General features: G+C 40.0%; 1 protein-coding gene across 1 annotated transcript in view; it reads left to right on the top strand.

Moving 5' to 3' along the window:
• Cfap54 (cilia and flagella associated protein 54) overlaps positions 1-15026 on the top strand; it is a 301678-nt gene that overhangs the window by 101575 nt on the left and 185077 nt on the right. Inside the window, exons 31-35 of the mRNA XM_055627824.1 lie at positions 1958-2072; positions 2641-2738; positions 6219-6449; positions 8524-8666; positions 11837-12024. Of these exons, the coding sequence (XP_055483799.1) occupies positions 1958-2072; positions 2641-2738; positions 6219-6449; positions 8524-8666; positions 11837-12024 (775 nt within the window). The remainder of the gene's footprint in view (positions 1-1957; positions 2073-2640; positions 2739-6218; positions 6450-8523; positions 8667-11836; positions 12025-15026) is intronic.

Here is a 15026-nt window from a genome sequence, read left to right as displayed (position 1 = left end):
GACAATAGTTCTTGCCAGCATATTAAGGAAAGAAATTAGAATTACAGATTTTATGATTACCACAGTATGGAGACTTAAAAATGTTAAATGGACTCTACAGTGAAGTACTCTGAAAATGGAGGCGTTGGCAAATAATTGTTTCTTTTAACTTAATCTAAAGATAATTAGCAAAATCAGTTAAATTTCATAGGATAGTTAGTTGCAAAATCAATAGCTTTCCTGTATGAACTTGAAAGTATAATTAAAATTTCCATTTTTATGGAGTATATGACTAAATTTACCAGAGGTTGTGTGTGAGTGTTGACTAATATGAAGAAGACCAAACATTTTATATAAGACAACACATATATATTTCATATAAGTTATATATAAAATGAAAAGGCAGTACAGCACTTTATAGTCAGATATGATTAAATTTACCAGATGTTGTTTGGGAGTATTGATTAATATGAAGAAGACCAAACATTTTCATATAAGACACACACATATATTTTACATAAATTATATATAAAATGAAAGGGCAGCACATCATTTTATAGGTACACATAATTTTATAAATGTTTCTATTATCTTAAAATTGCTTTTTTTTTTATAATGTCAGTGCAGTTTCCTTCAGATAAATTGGAGAATAGGATAAACTAATGATTGGTATTTGAAAAAGAAGAACAATAAAGAAGGATTTACATTGTCCAGTAAAGAACAAAGACTGAAGTGAGGGGTCAGGGAGATTGCTCAGTGGGTATGAACACTTTCTGGATAAGCATGAGAGCCTGAGTCCAATCTTCAGCATCTGTGTAAATAGCACATGTGACCAAGCACACATACAACTCTAGTCCTGTGGGCAGTGGAGACAGAATTGCTGGCTACCAGAAGAGCCAAAATAGCTATCCCCAGATTCAGAGAGAAATCCTGTCACAAAGGAGTAAGAGAGTATATGAAAGATCAGCTCGGACTGTCTCGTTTTCTTTTGGCCACCACATGCCTGCATAGACGCCCATTCAAACATATGAAGCACACATCCACTTACACAGGGGTGAGGGGTGGGGAGCACGTGTGTGGGTGCTTCCATGCAGAGTGAGAGAGCATGTTTACACAGTGAGAATGTGCGTGCGCACACACACAAACATACATACAGAGAAGAGAGAGAGAGAAAAGGGAGAGAGAGAGAGAAAGAGAGAGCACACAAAATTGTAGTAAGGTACCAACCACTACTAGGAACAAGATGAATTTTGATTATATAGTGTATTCCAACCCAGGAACTAGCTATCTAGACTTACTCAACCAACCTTGTAGCTTTTGCATTTCACTCAAGCATTTGTTTCCCATTCATAAGGTGAGAACAGAATTTCTTGCTCTCTCTAGCAAAAAGTAGAGATTCCAGGAAAATGTATGTATTTCAGGAAAATTAGCTGACAAATGTCAATAGCAAGCCTCTGAGAAACCTTAATGTGTCTGGAGAACTGAAAGCCATGATGGGTAAATAAGGCTGAGCCTTCCCAAGGGAGATGAGGGGAGAGGGGAGATGGGTTAGCAAAGGGCAGTGGTGGCTGAGGGTTTATGCAGGATAGAACCAAAAATCCTGAAATCAGTCAGAAGCAACGCCGTTTGTGCAGGGCCGCTCTGATGTGGCTTTGGTCTTGATCGTGAAGGGAAGTAACTACGGATTATTTTCAGTCCGATTCCTATACTGTACTTACAGCTCTTTCTCCTTTCCCTGTGGACACGTGTGCCCTCTTTGCAAGTTTTCAGTGTGAATGACATTAGACTGTTAGGATGTCAGTTGCTCTTGATGTCCAGGGATCCCCCGAAGGGAGGCATGGAGTGTTAGTACGGCACCCTTCTTTTTTTGCATAGTTTCAACGACAGTGTTCAGTAGAGATTTATTACTCTGAGATTATTGCTGACTATTTTTTTTGCATATATTTTGACTAACTTTTTCTTTCTGTGTGTGGATTAGGAGAAACAAGTCGCTTATTGGAGTAAAACGGATAAAATATAAGGACGCTTCCTTTTATAAAAAGGAATCCAAATCTCCCAAGAAGTATAAAGCTATAGTGATCGAGATAGGAAAAGTGAGTAGTTTTTTAAGATGTGTTTTGAACTTTAAATTAATAAAATAGATTGAGAGATTGTATGTCTAGAGATGGCTGATTACATTTTAATTTGTAAGCAGAAAGAAATACAAATAAACATAATTTTATCATTTCATAATAAATAATTCTTAAATAACATGGACATTCCTATAATCAGATATTTTGGTGTCTTTGAGTCTGTTTTCACTTTTTGTAGTTATTTATTTATCTTTACGTGTTTGAGTGTTTTTCCTGCATGTATGTTTGTGTATCACTTTGCATCTGGTGCTCACAGAGGCTAGATGAGGGCCTAAGATCCCTGGCAGCTGGAGTTACAGTGGTTGTGAGCCAACATGTGGGTGCTAGAAACTGAACCCTGGTCCTCTGAAAGAGTCGAGACTCCTCTCAACAGCTGAGTCATCGCTCCAGCCCCTTGATAGTAATGTTAATTAAAGGATGTAGGAAAAGCAGTGTTTCAAGGTCAGAAGGGTAAGTATTTCAGTGTGAGGGGGGTGATATTCTTATGCTCCAAGTTTAACTTATATCATTTGTTCTCTTTTCCATGAAGAGTACAGAGATGCTATTCAAAAAAAGGAGGAAAAAGGACACCCTGAAAGACTTTTTAGTCAAGAATCCGATCATTTTTGAAATGACAGAGCAAGAAAGGTATTAATGAATTGCCAGCAATAGCTCACTTGAAGTTTACTGTGTATTGGGCACTCACTTGTGCACCAGGGAGGGGATATACTGGTAAATCTGCTGTATAAAGTAATCAAACTCAGTGAGTCACACACAAAAAGAAGACCTGAAAATAGGTGATGAGGAGGGGTGGCTGTTGAGGAAAAGGATTCGAGTGGGAGAGAGAGGGAGATGAGAGAGGTAAGCGGAGGATGAGATGGCTAAAATTTATTATGTAAATGTTTTAAATCATCAAACAATAAAAGCATAAGAACACCCCTGTTTTCAAGGAGCTTATGTAATGATGATAAACATGCCCTAACCAACACAGACTAGAAAGTGTCGTGACTAGGACATACCACAGGGCATTGGTGATGGAGCCTGAGAGGGAGTCAGTAGCTGAGACCAAGTTGTGAGCTGCTTTTTGTATTCAGAGGACCTGATAGTCTTTACAGATATTCACTCTTATTTTACATGTATGAGTGCTTTGCCCCTCATATATGTATATGCAACCTGTGTGTGCAGTGTTCATGAAGGTCAGAAGAGGGTACACTGGAACTGGAGTTCCAGACTGCTGTCAACTGCCAAGTGGCATTATGGAAACTGAACCCAGGTTCTCTGGAAGAGCAGCTGAGGCTCTTAACTGATGAGCCATTTCTCTCCCTAAATTATAGTCTATTTTAGATAGTGCCATCTATTGGATCATCTGTTGTTTAATCACAGTTTCCATTGTCATTGTTAACTTTATTATTTAGTGACTATTCATGGATTTAGTTTTTGGACCTCCTCTCTCTCCCATTAGTTTATCTATTTTCTGAATCAATAACTTACCATTGCAGTTACTTTGGCCTTAAGGTAAACTTGCTGTCAGATAGAAAAGATCTCTCCAGTATGTTGTTTTCCTTCACTCAGGTTGTAAGTAATCTTTTAGAAAATAGTTCAGATGAGCTTGCTGAGTAACAGGAAGTATTCTATTGTGAATTTGAAAAGAGAATTGAATATATACACCAGCCTGGGAAGATTTGTTTTGTTTCTTTGCAACTCTACGTCTTTTTTCATTTTTTATTTTTCTTATAAATTTTATTTTTTTATATTAATCACAGGTTATTTACTTTGTATCCCAGCTGTAGTCCCCTCTCTCATTCCCTCCCAATCCCACTCTCCCTTCATCATCTCCTCCCTGCCCCTCTCCAAGTCCACTGATAGGGGAGATCCTCCTCCCCTTCCATCTGACCCTAGCTTATCAGGTATCTTCAAGACTGGCTGCAATGTCATTTAGAAGATTTTAAGAGTATTTTAAGAGCTTGTAATTTTTCTTAAATACATTGTGTGGTCTCTCTCTAAATGTGTTACTCTCCTTTTTTATAGCTATATACAGCATTATTTTTATATGGGTTTAAAAATTACATCTCTGAAATCTTCTATTCTTTCAATAGAGATACAATAGAATTTTGGTATAAAGATTGTCTACATGACTTGATAATTCACTCCTGGGTTCAAGTCTGTCTGTCTGTATGGTTATAGAATGTACAGAGAGTAAAGGTCTGGTTTATTCTTTTTTAGTGTTCATTCCTCTCATTTCTTCTTCTCATTGCTTACAGGCTCAGCCCTCAAGTATAATCTCCCATATCCTGTAATATAAACATACTTGTAACATGTGTCTTAAAATATTTTTTATTCAGATAATTGAAAGTTTATATGCATTTATGAGAAACAGACTCTCATAAAAACCATATGTTCTTTACCTTTCAAGTGTCTCTGTGACTCTTTACAATATCACAAATGAAGACACTGGCAGTAATATCACCCGATGACTTTATTCAGAGTATAACAATTTTATATGAGTATATACCTATGTCTCTCTGGATATCTGTTTAGTTCTATGCAATCTGTAGGACATATATGGCCATTACCACTATGGTGATTGGTCTTATTGTTGGGGAGCAATGAAACATTGACACCCACTCAGGTTATAGAACACTCTCTACCTTGTGGTGTTGTGGCTGGCTGTCACATCTCAAGTTACCAGTCTGTACCACAGGATAAGGCCTGTCCTCTTGTTACTCCCAGAAATCCCTTCTGCTTTCTAGTGGGGCTCTGTGGGCTCTTTTTAGCTTCTTGACTGCCCTACACAAGGACAAGATTAATTTTGTTTTGGAAATTCAGGATTATCATTTAAAAGATTCATGGTTTCAGTAGAAAATTTAACCTATTATAACAGCAAAAATCCCAGAAGCCTTGAATTAAAGTACTTTTGTTAAACAAATTTAATATATTCAGAACTGAACAATAGTGTAAAATGTGTGTATCAGAGGGAAGTTTGGATAGAGGTCATGAAACTAGAAAAGGGTCCAAGAGAGGAGAAAAGGTGGCTTATAGGAAGGGAACAAAGAGGGTAATTGTGCACACATATCATGAAAAAATAAAAGGGGAATACTGGGGGTGGAATGGAATAGCTAGTTATGTAGTTAAATGACTTTGATTTTTTGGGTATGTGATCATGAGATAGTCAGATCTGATTATTCATGGGGAGACCAAAAGTTGACACTGTCTTCCTTAATCGCTCTTTACTTCAGATTTTGAGTCAGTGTCTCTCTCTGAATTTGGAGCTTGCTGATTGGCTAGACTGGCTGACCAGCAAAAGCTGGTCCTATGGCTGCCTCCCATGATGGAATTACAGGCATTAACCACCTCATCCATCCCTCTGTGGGTTCTGGGAATCCAATTTCATGCCTTCATGATTGCAAACCATTTACCAGATGATCTATAGGAATGTTTTTTTAAAAATTATATATACAGTAGCTTTAAAAATTTTGAACTATCATAATTCTTTGAAGGATGATGCAGGAGTATTTAGAGGGGAAGGCTAGCCTGAGCTCCATAACAAGATCCACTCTCAGGAAACTAAAACCAGACTCAAATATGAATGATGACATAAAAGTTCAATATTTTCCTCTCACATTGTATTGAATAAGTTCATTTTTGAAATTATTTTTATCTACATCTGATTGAAATTTTACTTCCTGTAGTGTCTAACTATTGATAGGAACAATTTTGCTCCATTGTTTGTTTGTGTGTGTGTGTGTGTGTGTGTGTGTTTTTCCTTAAGGACCAATGTAGAGAAATGCATTTGTTGTTTAATATTGAAAAGGCTGATCAATGTGAAAATTGCCTGGCTTGTGTAATCCCAGTGGCCTTGGGTTATGGGAAAACAAAGCTCTTTGAGCTGAAACATGCAGGACCCCTGAGAGCAAATCAGTAGTGCCTCTGCCAATGATTCTCCTTGCAGCCCCTCCCCACACTATTTCACGTCTTGAGAACCGAGGAAATGATCAACGAGCCAAAGACATTTGCATAAGTGTAGTTACATGACTTCATGATATATTCTGTACAAACTGGAAGCATTCTTCTTTATTTAATGTTTATTTTATATTTGTATAACTTCAAAACATCCTTCTACCTTGACAGAAATAAGAGAAATGATGTTAGAAAAATGGCATATCGAAGCCTGGCAGGTAACTTGAATCCCTTAATAGTAAATTATATTAGAAGAAGGAGATACCATCAAATACTTCTTGAAGAGTTCCCTTGGAGAGCTCAGATGAACCTGTACCTGGCAAGCGCACACTACCACTTGTTTTTACAAAAGCTGACCGAGCGCATGAAGACGAGGGTCACCTCTTCACGTGTGAATGTCAGGTACACAATGATACTGATACAGCGTACTCTGCTTGTCTCATGAATGTAGACTGTGGTTTTGAATGCTTGAGGCCTCCATTTAGCAAGGTTTCCAGGATGTCTGCATTACACTGGCCATCACCGTATTTTCCATTTCGCTATGTTGATTTCCTTCCCAAATAAATGCTCAGTAACACCTTGCGTAGTGCTAATTTGTATACATCTTGAATATGTTTATCGGTGTAGCTTCCAGTGCAAGGCTGACTCCACCATGACTGTTGGTATTAGCAGATATCATGTCATTATCACTTTCATTCAGAGGTACTTTTGAAACCTGTAAAAATAGATCATATTTTCTAATGTGATATTTATGCTATGAATTCAACAGACAACTTGAGATTTTATTCTGTACGTTTGGCTAAATGCTAAGGTAGATACAAATAGAAGAGTATGCTATGGAATTCTAGGTATCTGTTGCAAAGGTGAAACAAAGTCTTCTTTCAAAAAACAAACAAACAAACAAACAAACAAACAAACAAACAAAAAACTTGCCAAGGATCTCTTATATACAGGGGAGTGAACTAGATGACGTGAGTATGCAAAGATGGAAAAGATATACATTGGAGTCTGATAATCTGTCATAAGTGCCCATTCATAACTCTCTTTGATGAGAGATGACCTATCCCATATAAATTCTTTGTTACAAAGAATTTGTGTCTTCCTTCTGGCTTGGCTTTATACGAAGAGTTTCATGGAAATGGTACTCTTGGGTGTTGATGGATAGACAATGATTAGGAATGGCCAGCCAGAGAAGCAGGCTTTCTTATTCTTGGTAGTTGGAATAGCATAAGTCAGCGTATAGGTAGGAAACAGGGTGAGAAACCTGAATAGTCTGGCCAAAATCTAGGGCATATAAAAGAGGTGATGAGAAAAAAAAATCAGTCAATACCAAGTCATGAAGGGTCTTCAATGTGTGTTAAGTCTGAGCTTATTTTGTTCTCTAAGGCAGGAGATTATTAAGGATTTTTGAGCAGGAGCATGATAAGAAGTTTCCTTGGCAGGAACACACAGAATAGGATGGCCAGGGAAAAGACTGGAGAAAAAGATGTGAAGTAAAAGGCTGTTTATTTCAGTAATCCACTGAGGCGAAGAAATGCAGGGTGAAAGCCAAAATGTACTTGGCCCTTCCTTCTGTTTCTCTAAAAGTTTGGTTAGAACCCGTGGAAGACGAAGCTTCACAAAACTGCTTCTCAGATATCTCTATTTGAGTGGTTAGCCCACTGGGCACATTTGCTGCAGTTCTAGACTGAGGCTGGGCTGGGAGATGGTAACAGCCTAGGCCAATGGGTGAGTCCAGGCCTCAAAGAAGCAATAGTTATCTTAGTAGTGTGACCCATGGCAGGGAAGAGTCAGGCTTTCTTGGTATCCTCTGAGCACCCTAAAGTCTTCTTGTCTTGTGTCACCAACTATGCCTGATGATAGCACAATAAAGCAATCAGGAATAACATTGATTCTATTATGATTATTAATGGATAATCATAATGGATGCTTAGTGTTTATATTTGTAAAATTCCTTAGTGCTCAGGCTTTATTTTTAAATAAGAAACATGGCTATAAAGATAATCTTAACAGGGGTTCTTGTCTCACTGAGTTGTACTTCAATCATGTGGTTCTATTATTCTAGCACTATTTATATATTGCAGTGGTAGGGATTGAATCCAGAGCCTTACACATGGTAAGCAACTGGTTTACCTCAGAGTTGTGTCCCCCTAACCCAACATAAGTTATTGCTTTAGAACTCAGAGCAGTGAGGCTTCATTCTCATCTGCAAGGATCCTTTCAGGAAAGGATACAATGTTTACTTGCCTAACAGTAAATTATGCCTAACTCCTATAATTCCAAAAGTCTGTGGTAAGGTGCTGGGGGATGATTGCTTGCCAAGAGAACCTAGGATCTAAAATCAAAACTGTAAATGTTTTAAAAACAAAAATTGGCTGTATTTAAAAGGCAGTTCAGTTTTGTTTATGTTGCTTCATCTGATATATATATATATGTTATATATTTATTTATTTATTTATTTTGGCTCTCTTTTCAGTTTCCGATTATGTGACCCTAGCCTCTTCTCACTGTACCATTCTGGAACAGTGTTGCCAACAGCAAAGCTGACTGTAGATAGCTACAAAGCAATGCTGGATGCCCTGATAGCTTCTAAAAAAAAGAAGCACCACCAACCCACAGGTAAAAGAAGTGTGCTCACTAGCAACTGTTATCAGTTGCCTCCAAATTTTTATTCACTACAACAGACAACACAGAACACATACACACACACAGACACATGCATGCACACAGCATGTACGTACACACACACTCACACAGGCACTGATAGAAAGATAAACAGGTCATTTTCAAATGCCCAGCAATTGTGTTGTATTTGTGTGTTTTGGTAATTGCTTTTCTTGACTTTAACAATTAAGTATTTAATGTTCTACCAAAAATCATTTTGACTGCTCTGAAGATATAGTATTAGCAGCCTCTGACTTCTGAAAGGATGTCAAAGTCAGTACCAGATACCCCAAGACCAAGTTCTCATCACAAAAAGGATCTACTTGTCCCAGAGAGACAAAGGGCAGGGAATAAAAGTCAAAGACAGGAGATAGAGGATGAAGGAGAAGGGGAAGGGAGCAACATTGTAGGCCATTTGTCCCAGAGGGCACAAAGAACTGCCTCTGGATAGAATTGAAATAGACATGACACATAGGGAAATATAGGCTTTTAAAGAAAAAAGGGAAACCTGGATTTAAGATGAGTTGGTTTGTTTTGATTGGGCATGTTAACTGGGTGAGCCAAAGGGGGTTTTGATAGCTGGACTTCAATACTGTGATAGCTGGGCCTTGGCAGTCAGCTTCAGGAGGAGGAAGTGACCAAATAAGGGAATAGGCCTTGGGAGCTAGCTTTAGGAATGTAATCTGATGGTGTTTAGCAAGGCAGAGGGAATGGGAGAAAGGCAGGGCCTGCCAGAGCCCTGGTTGCCATGCTTGGGCCTGCTGGAGCCCCTTCACTTTCAAGCTAGAGGAAGACTTGCTGGTAGGTGTGATCTTTTCGATTCCACCAATGTACTGATATTGCCAGGCACAAATATAACCTTGATAGCTGAGTTTGAACTTGGGACAGCCCACTGTTGCCCTGCAGAATCGAATTTGCATCTTCTATGAAAGTACACTTGAAGGTGACTAAAATAATATTCTGCTTGCAGGATATGAAGTACTATTCTATCATCTGGTTTCCACAGTCTCTGGGTGGTAGAGACATATATAGAGGTCTTCCCATCTGGATGCTGCGCTGAATATTTGCCTGTCAAATTTGTTTAATTTTTTAACCCTTTCCTGTAAAGATGACAGACCTGGAATACTATTTTAGCCAGCGGGTTTCTCTGTCTTGACTGCCATCCATGTCACACAAACACAAAGCGTGTTTCTAATATGTTTTTGCTATTACAAATCTTTGAATGCAGATTTTTCATACCGTCATTAAAATATTTACTTTTTTATGTATTTTGACTGCGTGTTGTATGTGTACCATGTGTATGTCTAATGCCAGTGAAGGCCCAAAGAGAGAGTCAATTCCCCTGGGGCTGGAATTCCAGGTGATTGTAATTCTCCGTGTGGGTTCTGGGACTTGAGCCCTGGTTCTCTGGAAGAGCAATTATGCTCTTGTCTATTGAGCCTTCTCTGAAATCCCTCAATGCTGGCATTTAGGCACTATGCACTTTCTTGCTGATTGGTGTTCTTAGTGGCTCAGTAGCTGCCTTGATAGCAGTGTTAGTTCACCACAAGGAGTTTGACCTGCTTCTGATTTGTCTAGGTGTAGCTTGGTACTCAGACATCATCTTATGTAATTGAAAGGAAATGCCGTAGACATAATTTTTTTTTTTTTTTTTTTTTTTGACATGTAGCTTGTCCCTAGCTTCAACCATTATAACTGGAGACAGGACATTGGGCTAGAGAGAATTAAGTGTATATACAGGAGAGGAGATGGGTTGCAGGTGAAACACGTCTGGGCTGATGCTGCCTTAGCTGAGGGATACTCATCCCTCAGGGCTCCACTCACAAAGGCGCGCTGGGCCTGGGAATGGCTGTTTGGGAAGATTAAAGAACAGTGGATTGTGTCATTGCTTCCCCAATACCTGTTCATTTTTTCACCACATTGCTCCCTTTGCCCCTACCTTAGCCCTAAGTACTCTTCTTCATATCTCCCCATGGGGTTAGGCATACCTGGTATCCTGTAGATTCTAAGTGCTTTTTTTGTTCTTTGATGGAAACCTCCCCTGGTTTGTTGTGTCTCTGGTTGACACCAATTCCTTCTCCAAGTTTATGTAGCATGTTTCATCATTATATGACGTATGTCACCTTTATTAGAATGATGTAAGTGTATGTTTTTGATAGTTTTATGCTTTATTTTTCTTTATTAATTTATATATTTACCTTAAGTCCCAATGGTAGCCCTTCTCCCTCCTCTCCCCCCAGTCTCCCTCTCAATCCCTTTCACTCTCTCCCCCATCCCTTTCTCCTCGGAGAAGTGGAGGCCCCCATGGGTACCAACCCATCCTGCCACACCATGCTGCAGCAGGACTAGGTGCATCCTCTCCCACTGAGGCCAGACAACGCAGCCCAGTAAAGGAGAAGGGATCCAAAGACAGGCCACAGAGTCAGAGACATCCCCAGCTCCAGGTGTTAGGGGACCCATGAAGACCAAGCTGCACATCTGCTACAGATGTGCAGGGAGCCTAGGTCCAGCCCATGTATGCTCTTTGATTGCTAGTTCAGTCTCTGTGAGCTGGGTCTGTTGCCTCTACAGGCCTTCTAGGGGTGTCCTTGACCCCTCTGGCTCCCTCACCTACCTCCCTGCCCCAGTCTTCCACAAGACTTCCTGAGCTCTGCCTAATGTTTTGGCTGTGGGTCTCTGCATCTGTTTCCATCAGTTGTTGGGTGAAGCCTCTCAGAAGACAGTTTTGTTGGGCACCTGTCTGTAGGCATAGCAGAGAATCATTAATAGTGTCAGGGGCTGGCTCTCTCCCAGGGGATGGGTCTCAAGCAGGGCCAGCCATTGGTTGGCCCTTCCTTCAATCTCTCCTGCATTTTTATTCCTGCATTTCTAGCAGGCGGGGCAAATTTCTGGTTTTGTTGGTGGGTTGGTGTCTCACTCCCTCCACTGGCAGTCATACAGGAAGTGGCCACTTCCAGTTGTGGTTGATCCATTCTTTTTCCAAGTTTATATACCATGTATTATCATTAAACAACATGACATCTTTATTAGAATGTAAATGTATGTTTTTCATAGTTTTATGATTTAGTTTTTTTTTATTTTTGAGTTACGTTTTGATAATGTTGTGCTTTAATTTTTGTATGTAGATACTGAAGATTATGCTACACTTTGGAATTCAAAAAGTGATGATACTTTGACCAGGGTAAAATCACAAACATTCTATGAATCAGAGACTCAATTAGGCGTTGGTATTAGTGGCAAAGAGAAGGATCGAGCACTGAATTGGGGACTGGATCATCTTATGAAAATCTTCTCATGTTGCAGGAAAGCAATGGTAATGCAGTCCTTTCCCTTTCCTCATGCAGAAGAGCCTCACCCATAAATCCCATAATTCTGGGTGTGTAAGATATGCTCACTTATTACATACAGATTTCATCTTGCTAGGTTTTGCCTCAGCCACTCTTGAGCTTTGTCTGACGTGATGCGAAGGACTTGAGTGTTGTCTGGTTGTTTGGTGAAGGACATAAGCTCACTTAGCTTGCTGTCATCTTTGCACCCAGAGCCTCCTTGGTGCCTTCTGTTGCTGTAAAGCTCCTGTGATGATGCATGTTCCATGGCTGCTCTTCTTCCCCACATGGGAGGTGGGATTCTTTTGTGCGCATCTCCAGTGTTGCTTTGACTCTTGTGGTATCACAAACCTTTCTCTTTCCTCTAGTACAAGAAGGTTTATGAATCACACTGTGACAAATGTACTCTTGTCTCAACCTTCTGACTCTTATCAGCCACTTACGGCAATTTCTGCTAATCCTTCTCTCTGTCTCTCGAGTGTGTGTGTGTCTGTGTGTGTGTTATGTGTGTGCTGTGGGTGCATATGTTTGTGTATGGAGGCCAGATGAGGACATTGGGTGACCTGCACTATCCCTGCTCTTTCCAATCACAGAGTCTCTCAATGAACCTTGAACTAGTCTGGCAACTTGCAAATCCCTGTAATCCTCCTGCCTCTGCCAACTCCATCCCTTACACCAGTGCAAGAATTACAGGTACAGCGTACATGTTACAGTAGCCGTGCCTGGCTGTTTATGCGCATGCTAGAATTTTTTTTTTTCTTATCAGTTACATTTTATTAACTCTGTATCCCAGCCGTGTCCCGATCCCTCATTCCTTCCCAGTCCCTCCCTCCCTCCCTCATCCCCACCGTGCCCCTTGCCAAGTCCACTAATAGGGGGGACCTCTTCCCCATTCATCCGATCCTGTTTTATCAGGTATCTTCAGGACTGGCTGCAAAGCTCTCCTCCGTGGCCTAGCAGGACTGCTTCTCCCTTGGGGGGTGGGGAGGTCAAAGAGCCAGTCATTGAGTTCCTGTTAGAAATAGTCCTTGTTCCCCTCACTATGGGAAACCAATTGGTTACTGAGCTACCACAGGCTACATCTGAGCAGAGGTTCTAGGTTACATTCATACATGGTCCTTGGTTGCATGTCAGTCTCAGAAAAGACCCTGTGCCCAGATTTGGTCCTTGTGGAGCTCCTATCCTTTCCTCATCAGACTAACTCCCCTTCTTTCTTATGATTCCCTGTACTCTGCCGAAGGTTTGGTCATGAGTCTTTGCTTTGAAAACACTGCTAGTTAGAGTCTTTCAAAAGCTCAGTAGCCTCCTGTCATATGTTCAATGCACATCCCATCTGTCTTTCTAAACGAGGATTGATAATCTTACCCCATGTCCGCTCTCTTGATTATCTTTTTTATGTGTATAGATTTCATTATGTTTATCATATCTTATAGGTCTATATAAGTGAGTATATACCGTGTTTGTCTTTCTCCTTCTGGGATATTTCACTCAGGATGATCTTTTCTAGATCCCACCATTTGCCTGCAAATTTCATGATTTCCTCCTTTTTGATTGCTGTGTAGTATTCCATTGTGTAAAAATACCACAATTTCTGTACCCATTCCTCCATTGATGGACATCTGGGTTGTTTCCAGGTTCTGGCTATTACAAATAATGCTGCTATAAACATGGTTGAGCAATTATCCCTTTTGTGTACTTGAGCAAACTTTGGGTATATACCTAGCAGTGGTATAGCTGGGTCTTGAGGAAGCACTATTCCTAATTGTCTGAGAAAGCGCCAGATAGATTTCCAGAGTGGTTGTATCAGTTTACATTCCCACCAGCAGTGGAGGAGGGTTCCCCTTTCTCCACAACCTCTCCAGCATGTGTTGTCCCTTGAGTTTTTCATCTTGGCCATTCTGATGGGTGTAAGGTGACATCTCAGGGTCGTTTTGATTTGCATTTCCCTGATGGCTAATGAGGATGAGCATTTCTTTAAGTGTTTCTCTGCCATTCGATATTCCTCTGCAGAGAATTCTCTGTTTAGCTCTGTTCCCCATTTTTTGATTGGATTACTTGGTTTGCTGCTTTTCAGCTTCTTTAGTTCTTTATATATACTTGATATTAGTCCTCTGTCAGATAAAGGGTTAGTGAAGATTCTTTCCCAATCTGTAGGCAGGCGTTTTGTTTTGATGACAGTGTCCTTTGCTTTACAGAAGCTTTTCAGTTTCATGAGATCCCATTTATTGATTGTAGCTCTTAGAGCCTGTGCTGTTGGTGTTCTGTTCAGGAAGTTGTCTCCTGTGCCAATGAGTTCTAGGCTGTTCCCCACTTTTTCTTCTAACAGATTTAGAGTATCTAGTTTTATGTTGAGGTCTTTGATCCACTTGGACTTTAGTTTTGTGCAGGGTGATAAATATAGATCTATTTTCATTTTTCTGCATGTGGACATCCAGCTGGACCAGCACTATTTGTTGAAGATGCTGTCTTTTTTCCATTGAATGGTTTTGGCTTCTTTGTCAAAAATCGAGTATTCATAGGTGTGTGGGTTTATTTCTGGATCTTCTATGCGGTTCCATTGATCCTCCTTTCTGTTTTTATGCCAATACCATGCAGTTTTTATTACTATTGCTCTGTAGTACAACTTGAGATCGGGGATAGAGATACCTCCAGATGATCTGTTGTTGTACAGGATTGTTTTGGAGATTCTGGGTTTTTTGTTTCTCCATATGAAGCTGAGAATCCTTTTTTCAAGGTCTGTAAAGAATTGAGTTGGTATTTTGATGGGAATTGCATTGAATCTGTAGATTGCTTTTGGCAGGATGGCCATTTTCACAATCTTAATCCTACCAATCCATGAGCACGGGAGATCTTTCCATCTTCTGAGATCTTCTTCAATTTCTTTCTTCAGAGACTTGAAGTTTTTCTCAAACAGGTCTTTCTCTTGCTTGGTTAGTGTCACCCCAAGGTACTTTATGTTATTAGTGGCTATTGTGAAGGGTGTTGTTTC

The sequence above is a fragment of the Psammomys obesus genome, unplaced genomic scaffold (genome assembly GCF_907164565.1).
Source record: "Psammomys obesus unplaced genomic scaffold, mPsaObe1.curated_primary_1811, whole genome shotgun sequence".
Classification (NCBI taxonomy): Eukaryota; Metazoa; Chordata; class Mammalia; order Rodentia; family Muridae; genus Psammomys; species Psammomys obesus.
The sequence above is the reverse complement of the archived record's forward strand: the minus strand, read 5'-3'. Positions and strand labels throughout refer to the sequence as shown.